This window comes from Peromyscus eremicus, chromosome 7 (genome assembly GCF_949786415.1).
Source record: "Peromyscus eremicus chromosome 7, PerEre_H2_v1, whole genome shotgun sequence".
Lineage (NCBI taxonomy): Eukaryota > Metazoa > Chordata > Mammalia > Rodentia > Cricetidae > Peromyscus > Peromyscus eremicus.
The window spans coordinates 107,523,395-107,536,244 of NC_081422.1; the positions used below are offsets into that span (position 1 = coordinate 107,523,395).

Below are 12,850 nucleotides of genomic sequence, written 5' to 3' on the forward strand. Positions count from 1 at the left end.
TTAATCTACTGTTTTTATCAGTTTTTTCTTTTTTTTTTAAATTATGCATATATTTACTCTTCTTTTAGTTTTTACTCTAGACCAGGGATTGGCAGAGTGTTGCTTGTGGACCAGTCTCAGTTGTCCTCTTGTTTTTATACATGATACTGAAACACAGCTGCCCCGTGTCTTTACAGATTGTGGGTTGCTTTGTTGTTCTCATGTCATAATTGCACAAAAGGACATTTGTATATAGATTTCAAGGCCTATGATATTTGCCACGTGGTCCTTTTTATTAAAAAGAAAACTTACCAAAAAAAAAAAAAAAAAAAAAAGGAAAGAAAGAAAAAAGAAAAAAAGCAAACCTACCAGCCTCTGCTATAGAAGAGAGGCTCACACATGATTGTTAGGAGGTATCTTAAATCGCAGTGGCTCAGGCCGCATGCTCACTATTTCTGATGCAGTATAGGTGGATTCATACCCAGGAATTTACATTTTAGGGACTGGTAAGATGGCTCAGCAGGTAAAGGTACTGCCATGCCTGATGTCCTGAGTTCAGTCCCCCAGACCAACATGACAGAAAGGGAGAACTAACTCCTGAAAGCAGTCTTCTGACCTCTACATGAATGCACGGTACATGGGTACACAGAAGAAGTAAGTGTAATCATAATTTAAAATGCATCTCTAACAAACATAAGGTGGTCTTGAGCCTTTATCTGAATACCGCATTTGAGAAGCACTACCATAGATATTACTAAATGCATCTTTGATTTCCTCTGGTCTCAAATAAATTACATGTGGAATATCCCTTATCTGAATTGCTTGGGACCAAGAGTGTTTCAGATTTTGGGTCTTTTTTCTATGTTTGTAATATTTGTATGAGTCTGCTTATATTTAACTGAATATCCTTAATACCCAAATTCAAAATACAAAATGCTTTCAGGTCTGAAGCTTAGCATTATGTTATCAAAAAGCACAGAGTTTTGAAATAGTTTTAAAATATTTTAAATTCTTTAGAAATGCTTGACCTGTGGTTTGTATACTACTAGCCAATAATGTTGAAATCCACAGATCCTTTTTAATTGTTTTTCTCTCAAGAACACAGCTTTATAATAACTGCAAACTCTCAATAGCTCACATGTCTGTGAGCAGTGGAATGGGCACCAGGAAACTGTGATACTTTGATATAGCAGAGCTATAAGCAACAAAATGAGTCTTCCAGTATTCTTTTCCTGTCTAGTGAAGAGACATTAGAGGCCACAGTAGATACTCCACTTCTGTATTACTGTATGGGGATTTAAGACTGACTGGCTTAGTTAGGGATTTGGAGAGTGCTTAGAAGACACAAGATGCAGCTGGGTACTGATTAGACTGACATTCATCTTGTGAAAATTTATTATTTGTTTCTTGGGACTTGTATGCTTCGCTTTGTTAAAGTTTAAAAAAATCTTAGTAGCATGAGAATGTTAAGAGTTAATTTTTTTTTTAATGATAGGGACACTTATCTTTTCAGTTCTTGTATGCATAGGAAGGGAACACCGTTTCCATGGGAACTTCTGCCTCCTCTGTTTCAGTGCCTGACTTTCTGTAGATTTTTGTGTCAATTCTGTCATGTGTGTGTCTCTGGGTATGTGTGTCTGACTATAATGATGAACCAAGAAAGTTTATTTTGAATTGTTTTGGTATTCTTAATAGAGTGATATATTTAAAGCTCAAGTTTTAAGCTCATTAATTTTTTCTGTACTGGCTCCCTAATTGTGTTATGGTAAAAGAATGTTGTATTTAAAAGATGATTTTGGCATGCAGGGGGGTGGAGGGGATAGAAGTGATGTTAACAAAACACTTGCTGAAATGGAACATGATTTTAGATTGTTTTTCCCCTAATAAACGGTCTTAAAATTTGTTGGGGTCTTTTCTTTGCCTCTATCTAATAGTTACACTGGTGGTATATCTTCATGGAGGTTACTTACTCTGGATGAGTAGGCATTTGTATGGTGGATACAGAAGGGACAGGAAGGAGATCCTGACATTGGTCTAAAGCCTGTGGTAAAGCTGCTTCTCTACCTCACCCATCTTGTTTGTCAGGATGGGTTTGTGCAGGGTCCTAGAGAAAACCGTTTCTCAGCATAGTCCATGGCATCTCTCTTGTGAGTGGGGGAGGGAGGAGTTGGCTGGAGGTCGGTGAGCTTGTATGTGAGGAGATGATAGCAGTGTGGTCGTGAATATTCCAGAAGGAAACTGCAGAGCTCCTGAGAATCACTTAAGACAAGAGATTGTCGGGTCCCATTTCTGTCTTTCTGTAGGCAGCACATTGTGAGGTTACAGGCAGAGTTAATTATGTGTAGCAGTGAGCCCTGCTGTTCCCATGCTTTCCTGATGCAGTAGCACACAGCACAGTGATTATTGCCTAAAACCTAATGTCCTAATTGCATGGATTTTCATGTGTATTAAGAGAAAAGAAATCTAGATTTACAGACCTTTAGTATGAAATGCTTTTACGTTTTTGATAGAGAATACATTGTAATTGCATAGAGGATTTTTTTAGAGGCATGGAGAATTTTTACCTTTCATCTAGCTGTAGCTGCCATAAGATGATGTCACCTTGCAGCTGATTGGCTGTTGCAGCACCTAGGGCAGGGAAGAGAAAGAAAAATGCCGGCACAAACCTCAGTGGTGGTTCTGTGGTTGTTTCTATCTATTTTTGATAGAATCTTTGATTAGTATCAAATTGACTGTATTTGGCCATGTGAGCTATTAGGAGCTATTCTAGGGTGAGGGAAATTCGGAGGAATGAGGCGGCTGATTTGCAAACGGATCTGTGATTGTAAGTTGCAGAAATCTGGGCATAGGAATAAGGCAGGGCGTGCTGGAAGATTGACTATGGGAGGGGCTGGCAGAAAATGCTTATATGAGCATCAAAAAAGGGAGATGCTTTGACTGCTCTAAAGTTGATATGTTTACTTTAATGTTTTGACATGTATGTGTAGGAAATATGACAATATGGTATTTTTATTTTAAATTAGAGAGGTTATTTTGTAAAGTGTTACTCAATATATAAATACTTATTCAAAGGACTTTTATTTTTTATGTTGTGTCCTACCTAAATAATGATTTTTATTTATAGCTCTGTTTTAATTTTGAGTCTTATTGGAATATGCAAAAAGCCTAGTATCTGTTTTCTTATGCTTTGTGTAGATAAAAGCTTTGATGATGAGGAATCAGTGGATGGAAACAGGCCATCATCAGCTGCTTCAGCCTTCAAGGTTCCTGCACCTAAAACATCTGGAAATCCTGTCAACAGTGGGAGAAAGCCTGGTTCAGCAGGTGGCCCTAAGGTTGGAGGTAATGCAAATCCATTTCAGGTCTATGTGCATGCTTCATGCATCGTGACACTCAGTGCTTCAGAGAAGTGTGTTTATTCATGACTGCAGCAGAAATGCAGGTCTGGAGAGAGTGTTGCAACATATAAAGTGTATTGCCTTTTAAAAATGAATATTATAAATTGTTACTTCCAGTAAGAACATGTATGAATTTGTGTTTCCTTATGGGTACTTATTTTTAAGCTGCCAGCTTTAAAGGAAAGATTCAAAGTAGTTTTGGGCATGTGTCTTTTAAAGGGAGTGGTATTTCAGGATTGGGCCATTTTGGGGTACTGTAGCTGTGCTTTGAAGTGCAGAAATATACAATGTATTTTCACAGTTGTCTAGGTGTAGTAAATTAAATTCTTGAACATTTAAAATGGTTGAAGATACTGGGTCCTGAATAATTTGTCACAATAGAAATTGGGTGGTGGTCAAGTAAAACTGCCTCAAAAAATGGTTTCCGGATTTGGTAATAATAAATAAAAAGACAGGAGAAAGCAGGTTTTTATGCAATGATGCAGCATATCCTTGAACCTCTTAGAAGTGTTTCTAGTGTATTTCTAGTATATTTTTCATATTAGGATCCCTGAGTTAGCTCCTTGACTATCTTACCAGGTGTCAGTTTCTGCTGGATCTGTCTGATAGAATGAGCCTGTAAGAATGAATACCTATTTGAGTGCTAGAAGTCACTGACCTCTTAGATACACACAAATGTGTGCCTTGGTTGTATCTTGGAAACCTCTTGTTTACAGTAACTGGTGTGAAAAATCAAGGTCTTGAAGATTTTGTGTTTTATCTTTTTGTCTATGGTACCTTGATTAAACAGAAAGGAAAATAAAAACTGCATGTCTACTAGGTTGGTTCCATTTCAGACCAACCAAACATGCTTTCCAGGTCATGTGATTCAGAATGTAGGGATGCTGTTAGGGGTTTTCTCTCTCTCTCTCTCTCTCTCTCTCTCTCTCTCTCTCTCTCTCTCTCTCTCTCTCTCTCACTCACTCACTCAATGGGTGGGGGTCTCTGTGTAGCCCTGGCTGGCTGGAACTGGCTGTGTAGAGTAGACTTCCCTCAAACTCCCAGAGCTCCCCTGTCTCTGCTTCTTGAGTGCTGGGATTAAAGATATACCACCATATATAGCTCATTTTAACTTTTCTTTAACTCTTATATATCATACAGTTATAAAAAAAGAATTTTAACCATTTCTATTTTATAATCAAGAACTGTGTTCTGCAGGTACTAGTTATAATACTGTAGCATATGATGCTCTCTGTTACACACTCTGCTCTTTAGTAAGGTCCATGTGGTATTCTTTGGTTTCTTCTGTAGCAAATAGCTATGTTCAGTCATTACAGAAGGATGAAGTTCTTGATTTTTAATTACAGAATTCTAACTTGTGATAATATCACAAAACTAAAAATAGACTAATGTTTGAGATATATGGCATAATGCTTAACATCTTTATGATTCTTGACTAGTGGTTTATAATTAGTTCTGGTTTTATGTTAATTCTGAAATAAAATTTGAGATAGTAATTTACTTATCATAGGTCACATGATTCTCTGCTAGTACCATAACTGATTTTCTTGAAAATTAGTATGAGAAGAGTTTTCTTGAAGGACTGACTTAATCTCTCTCAGTCTGCAGTTGGTAGTTTGTAGTCCTTGCAGATAGGAAAATGTGTGGTAGGGATTGTGTCACCATCCTAGACAGTGACTGTTTTGATAAAAATTAGAGACCTTGCCTTTTCCCCCTCCCTTCTCTTCTTTATCTTCTTACTTTTCTGCAATTGCAGAGAACTTCTTGTTTCTTTTGTTTGTCCCTGCCCACTTGATTATCTGTTTGGTCGTGGGCTTTTTAAGATTGTGTCTCCCTTTGTAGCCCAACCTGACCTTGAAATCGTAATTCCTTGTGCTTGAATTCCAAGCATGTGTCATCATGCCAGGCTTCCACTGCCTGTTTTTCTGTCTAAGAAAAAGCTACTGGACAGAGGATATTGATAATGTTTCTGAAAAATGCCATTCTTGGCTATCAATCTTTCTTTGAGAACTTAGCTGGAGATGTTCTCGTGTTGGCAGACACACGGATTTCTAAATTAGCTGCTGAGTTTTCTATAGTTACTGCATCATCTTTGTGTTGGAAGGACCTGCCTCACAGAACTCAGGATAGTGTCCTGATTGGTGGCCAGCCAGCACGTGGTGAGAGGAGCTGGCTCCAGATCCAGTCAAGAGCAGAAGTTATGTGCACTAGCTCTAGTGAGGGAATGGCTGCTTTTTACTACACATACCAGTATTTTCTTGAAGACAAAATTGGCACTATTTGTATTGTATCATCTTATATATACCCTTTTCCTACTTTTTTCCTATTTTACCATGTTTTATCATGGTCTTAAATTAGTTAAAAATTATTCATGTCTAGATATTTAGATTGTCTTTATATTTTTTCTGTTGTTATAAACCATGCTGTCATTCTTTCATGTATATCTTTCAACATATCTCAGTTGTGATATGTTGAACCTTCTTCTGTAACCTTTTTATTGTTGTTTTCTGTTAGCTTTCTTCTTTTAATTTTTAAAATTTATGTATTTATTTTATGTGCATTGGTGTTTCATCTGCATGTATGTCTATGTGAGAGTGTTCCCCTAAAACTGTTACAGATAGTTGTGAGCTGCCATGTGGGTGCAGGAAATTGAACTCAGGACCTCCTGGAAGAGCAGTCAGTGCTCTTAACTGCTGAGCCATCTCTCCAGCCACAGTTGTTATTTTTTAGTGGCCTTTTAATGCCATGCAGGTGCCCTGTTACTGAGGCACCTCCACCATGCATTTGGTTTTTGAGAGCAGTAGAACTAAATGACTTGTGACAAACCAAAGAAATAATTACATTCATTCATATATCTTTGGTAATTATCAACTGTCTCTTTGTGCGCCTCAGGCTTGTTCAGGTTATCCTCAAGCCCATTCTGTAGACCAAGTGCTGGCCTTGAACTTTTCTATCCTCTTGCCTCAACATCCTGAATGCTAGGATTATAGGTGTGTGCCACTTGTTTGACACATTGGAATCAGTTTCTGAAACTCACTGAATGAGAAGATAAGGGAATTTTAAGGGTTCTTAAATTTGGCCGTGTTCTCAAAAAGGATATAAGTCTAGTTCTGGATAAAGTAGTTCTTGAAGAATGAATATGTTCTTTATTACCTTAGTTTTACTGATGAACAGATTGTAGTTTGGAGAAATTAAGTAACTTATAGAGTAGAATATTTAATAAGGAGCAAAGTATAAAAGTCACCTTGCTGTTATCGCCACACACTCTTCTCTGTTGATAAGTAGGGTTTGTTGGTCATGTGCTCCGAAGTTCAGCAATGATCAGCAGCCCTGTGTCAAATTAGAACTTAGGACTCCAGCAGACGGTAAGCAAACCTGTGACGTTTACATTGTAAATGTAAAGACTGTCACATATTTTCTTGTTGAAATCTGGTCTTCTTTGGTATATTTTAGTTTGGGGTTGTTTCTTTTTAATGGTTGCCTGGAGCCCAGGCTAGCCACCAACTTGCTATGTAGCCAAGACTGACCTTGAAAGCCTGATCTTCCTGCATGTACTGCCATGCCTGGGTTTGAGATTGCTTTCAAAGTTTGTTTTCTGAGTTATAGTAGGTCTGTTTCTGTACCAGTCATTTTCACTACTATTCATTTTTTAAAATAAGAGAAGAATTGGGCGATGGTGTAATTTCATTGTTTATAATTAGTGTTAGATTTTAGATATTAGAATTGGATATTAGTTAGTAACTTATTACATTGACACACCACTGAACAAATCCTGTTTTCAAAAGTTGTTTGTATTTTCTTTTTTGGTCACTCATTTAGGTGAACCAAGTGTTTTCTTTCTGTTGTTTTCCTTTAATATCAAAGACTACTTAAAATTGCTTTAGCTAGTTGGGTGGTGGTGGCATACACCTTTAATCCCAGCACCTGGGAGGCAGAGGCAGGGGGATCTGTCTCTGTGGGTTTGAGGCCAGCCTGGTCTGCAGAGCGAGATCCAGGACATGATATGAAGCTACATAGAAAAACCCTGTCTCAAAAAATAAAAAAATAAAAAAATAAATAAATAAAAATTTGCTTTAGCTACACAACCTCAGCACTCCCCTGGAAGAAGTACACCCTGAGCAACACAGCAGGTCCAGGCCAGCCTGGAGCTGCCTCAATAAATAAATAAATAATAGTGTTAGCATTAGTTATTAGGTAAGTACCAGCATCTCACAGTCAGTAGTGCCTACTCAGTCCTCAGTTTCCCTTATTTATATGTGGCCTGAGATTTTTTCAGTAATTTCTAAGCACCCACTTTGTACAGGTGATGCTAATCATTCCCATTCCCCAGCATACAAGGAAGAGAGTTGCTTTTTCTTTTAAATAAATAAGCATGACAGGAATCACACATAATTAATCTTGAGTTATTTGTTGTTGATTATGATGCAAAATTTTACTAATGGATCTCCATTTCCTTGTGATGTAGCTCAGCTGGTGGAGTACTTGCTTCACATGCATGAACATCATTCAAACTCATGAGCTCTGACCTCCTGGCACTCAGAAGTTCAAACTACATAGCAAGTTTCAAGCTAGACTGGGCTGAGATCACCCAAATAACATTTCTGTATGTGTGCTTTGGTTTTATTTTCCTTCTCTGTTCCTCCCTTGATGATGGGGAACGATCTTTGACTCAGAAAATTTTATCACTAAGGAGGTCTAAAGGATGTTCTGGCCTTATATTTACAGACAGAACCTCAGAGTTGAATGTTTTCCCCATGATAGGTGGTTGTTAGCAGGGGGGAGGTGAGACCCTGTGATGTGACCACTGTCAGAGACTTCCTTCTGCACCATTTCTGGGGCATTTCCTAATTCTGTACATGTGCTTCTTATTTTTTTGTTCCAAATAGTAGAAGTCTGTTACTAAATTTGGAACTTAAGAGATCAGCCAGTCACCATTCCAACTTAAATCTTTTTGAACTTCAGATTTTTGACTGTACATCATACAATGCCCTGATACCATGAGTCTGAACTTTGGTTTGAAGGTAAAAATGATTTGAGAAGATAATGGTCTCTCACTGAATGTATAGCTTTCACCATAATTACTTTCCTTGATGTTAGCAGTTTTTTCTCCTATGTAAAACTTAAAATGTCAAAGACGTTTCTTTGTGCGAGACTTGTTTTTTGAGGCATTCAGAATGTTTAGGAAAAGTGAAGAAAACAATTTGGTTAAAATTTGAATGTGTGAGTTGAAGGTCCATACTCCACAGGTAAGTCATTTTTATCTGCAGTTGAATGTGGTATTTATTCTGTGCTGCACTCCATAGCATGTGCTGAAAGGACCGTAAAGAAAGATTCAGTTCAAGGTATTATTTCTGAGACAGTCTCATGTATCCCCGGCTGGCCTTGAACTTACTGTATATCTGAGGATGACCTTGAAATTCTGATCCTTTTGCCCTTTAATACCGAGTGCTAGGATTACAGGTGTGTGCCACTGCACCCAGTTTCTTCCCTGCTGGGGATGATGGAACCTAGGGCTCTGTGAATGCGAGGCAATCACTCCACCAACAGATCTGTTATCTCCAACCCTCCAATTTAAGGTTTTAATCTTACAAAGATACCCACAGTGCCTGCTCATGACCTTATGACTTAGAGATAATTACTGGTAGCATTTGAGCCCTCCCGTGCTGAATTTACTTATTCTTTTTGGATGGGAAGTGAGGTGTTAGAACATTGTAAAGCCTCCTAGACAAATCTGTTCCAGTTTTGCCTTAGAAAAGATGGACCTATCATTAAGAAAGATTGCCTGTGTGAGAACTTTTTAACCTCATTGTAGTTGATTCATATAAAGTTGAAGTTTACAATAATGGCTGCAATCCCAGGCTTATATTTATATTTGTGTACATTCTAATGCTATTGAATCATTAAATGTCATTTCTATGATGAGCATATTGTGAATTAAATTTTTTTCCTTGTTAACTTGTCATTTGTCTTTTTAAAAAACGTTTTTGTATATTCCTTGCCAATGAAAAGAATTGGGAGACATCATTTTGTTTTAAATATAAAAATCATGCTAATTGCTAAAATAAACAATATAATTAGAAAAAAATTGAGGGGCTAGAGAGATGGCTCAGCAGTTAAGAGCATACACTACTCTCAAAGAGAAACGATGTTTGGTTCCCAGTACTCACACCTGGCAGTTCAAAACTACCTGTAACTCCAGCTCTAGGGGCATCCAGTACCTCTAGCCTCTGAGGGCAACTACACGTTTGTACATACTCATACACATACATACAATGTTAAATAATCTTTCAAAAACTTGAGTAGTATCTTGCCTCAGTCTGAGATAACCAGTGTGTGATTTCTTCCCTTCTACATAGCATCATTCCCTTTTAATTATGTAAGTCCTCAAATTAGGTTCTCTCCTCCTAGTGAAGGAAGTGTTCTTCAGTATCAAGAATTACCTCCATTTTGACATCATGATAGTTGTCTTAGTCTGTTTTCTGTCACTGTGTCAGTATGCCTTAGACTGGATAATTTATAGAGAAGAGAGATGTATTTTCTCTAGTAAAGAAATGCTGGACAATGTAATATCTTGGTAGCGACACCTGCTGAGGTCCTCCTGCTTGTAACACCACATGGCAGCAGTGTCCAGCTCTCTTCCTTCTTATCAAGCCACCGGTCTCATCCAAGAAGTCCCACTTCCATCGTCTCCTGGAGGTTTCCCTTCAAACACCATCAGTCTTTTAGTGTGCTTTTTAGTCCTGAGACATGCCAGTGTGCAGGCAACACTGACCTCACACTAGCAGTTTCTCTTCTTAAGAGTTTCAGATATTCTTTTGAATTTACTGAAATTTTTAAATTTTTGTCTTTCTTTAATCTCTTTGTGGCATTTTTGCAACAGGCTTCAGCTCATGTTTTTATTAGGATACCGGAAATCTCTGTCGTTTTCCCTTTAGCTCTGACTTTCCTTTCTTCAATAAAGACTTAAGTGAGGACAGTAAGATTATCAAAATAGTCTCAGATTCCTATAATGGTAGTTTTTTTCTTCACATTGACTTCGATGTACTTGGAATTTATTTTGTATAAAGTGGCAGTGTGCCCATCTTAACTCTCTCCCTCCATTTTATTTATACATGGCCATTTAAGTAAAACATACTTTACTCCATTGAAATGCCACCTGTTTGAATCCATTTCTGTTCTTTCATTTTTTTTTTAAATTCAATTCTTTTATAGTGCGTGATTTTGCTTGGGTTTTTTTCTTTTCTTTTTTTTTAGCGAGAGTGGGGTGGACACAGTTTCTCTGTGTAGCCCTGGCTGTCCTGAAACTTGCTTAGTGGACCAGGCCGGCTTTGAACTCCACCTGGCTCAGTTCTCCATACTTTCTGTTACAAAGAGTTTTTATATGCAGCACAGTTGGTAAATAGTAAACACTCATCATCTGCATGTATAACCAGCAATCCCCATATTTGTATAAATTCTCTATCTTCAGATACATTTTCACACCTAAGCTTTCGTGTAGAAAAACATAAAAAATAAATGTAAAATGTGATATTTCACCCCTAATCATTAATGTACACCTCTTAAGAGTTAAAAGGCATGCTCAGTTGTGATCACAATATAATTGTGGTGTAGAAGAAGCTTCTATGTATTATCTCTAAACATACCTGCTGTGGGATGTTCTGTATGGCAAATGTGTTGCTAATTAGTCAATAAATAAAACACTGATTGGCCATTGGCTAGGCAGGAAGTGTAGGTGGGACAAGGAGGAGAATAAAGCTGGGAAGTGGAAGGCTGAGTCAGAGAGACACTGCCAGCCACCACGATGAGAAACAGCATATGAAGATGCCGGTAAGCCATGAGCCATGTGGCAAGGTATAGATTAATGGAAATGGATTATTTTAGGCTGTAAGAACAGTTAGCAAGAAGCCTACCATGGCCATACAGTTTGTAACCAATATAAGTCTCTGTGTTTACTTGGTCGGGTCTGAGCGACTGTGGGACTGGCAGGTGAGAGAGTTTGTCCTGACTGTGGGCCAGGCAGGAAAACTCTAGCTACACATACCTATCACCAGTGTTAGCTCCATGGCTTTACTAGTTTAAAGAGTCTAAACTAGTTGTCTTTCTTGATTGTCCCAGGGTTCTGTTTGTCTGATTTCTTTGTGATGTTATTTAACTTGTTCCTATAGCCCTTTTATTTTATATAAATTTATTTCTAACATACATGTCTACCTCTCTTCAAATGTGTCATTTCCATATTAAAATTTCTTCAAGTGTCCTAAGAAAATTTTAAAGTAACTTTTGCATTCAGAGCAGGGATGTATTTATTCTCTCTTGGTGACTTAATTCTCAGGTGATTTTGTCTTTTTCTTAAAAACCATCTTATCTGACTTGAGTTAGCTGCCTTTTAAATCTTATGTGTGTGTTCTGATTGTACACTGTTTTGTTGTTCCTTCGTAGCTGGAATGGCCACTTAGTCCGTTGAATTGCTGCTGCTGCTGCTGCTGCTGCTGCTGCTGCTGCTTATGGTTCTTTCCCTCTTAATGGTTGGGCCTTGTTTTTCAAGAAGTTCCTGTTACCATCAGAAAAGTTTCATTCTTACTCTGCTTTCTTTTTATTCCTGTCTATGTAGACATCATGTTGGATTTTCCTACATGGTGAATGTTCTGGATCTGGAGTAAGTTTGCTCAGATCTTAGTTTCAAATCACCCTTTTCTGTTGGTCTGTGAAAATGCAGCCACATCTGGGCCAGGTTTCTACTGCTCGCTGGCCAGGGGCTCAGTATGTAGATAGACCACCATGGCCTTAAACTCACAGAGCTGCACCTGTCTTAGTGCTGAGATTAAAAGCATGGCTCTTTATTTTTACAACTTGATAAAGGCTTTGTTTGTTTGTTTGTTTGTTTGTTTTTCGAGACAGGGTTTCTCAATGTAGCCCTGGCTGTGCTGGAACGCTCTCTGTAGAGTAGGCTGGCCTCAAACTCAGAGATTTGCCTACCTCGGGCTCTCGGGATTAAAAGCCTGAGCCACCACTTCCTGGCAGTTTTTGTTTGTTCGTTTGTTTTGTTTGTGGTTTTTTTTTTTTAGAGCTAGATGATCTGTTAGCATTTGTTAAACTGGGACATTAGTGAAAAGGATCTATTTTCCCCATATTTTGGTCACTTTTTGTTATTTGTTTGTTTATTTATTAGATAGGTGTCACTATGATATAGCCTGTCCTGGAACTGAATATGCAGATCAGGTTGGTCTTGAACTTGTGATCTTCTGGGTTCTGCCTCCCAAGTGCTAGAATTATAGACATGTGCCACTATACCTAGATTGAATCAGGATTTCTTTACTATGGTTTGAGTATGTCTGCCATTGGTTCATGTGATGTAGACTTGTTCCTCAGGGTGGCATTATGGAGAAATGGTATGTAGCCTTGAAGAATAGATCCCAGTGTGAGATGTTTAAATCATTGACTTAAAAAGATTAAGTAATTTTCATGGTCCGTGGTAA

General features: G+C 38.0%; 1 protein-coding gene across 4 annotated transcripts in view; it reads left to right on the top strand.

The window, feature by feature from the left end:
• Positions 1–12,850, top strand: part of Clasp2 (cytoplasmic linker associated protein 2) — a 189,286-nt gene that overhangs the window by 61,273 nt on the left and 115,163 nt on the right. For all 4 annotated transcript variants that reach the window (XM_059268804.1, XM_059268805.1, XM_059268806.1 and 1 more), the window contains one exon: positions 3,175–3,321. In XM_059268804.1, the coding sequence (XP_059124787.1) occupies positions 3,175–3,321 (147 nt within the window). The remainder of the gene's footprint in view (positions 1–3,174; positions 3,322–12,850) is intronic.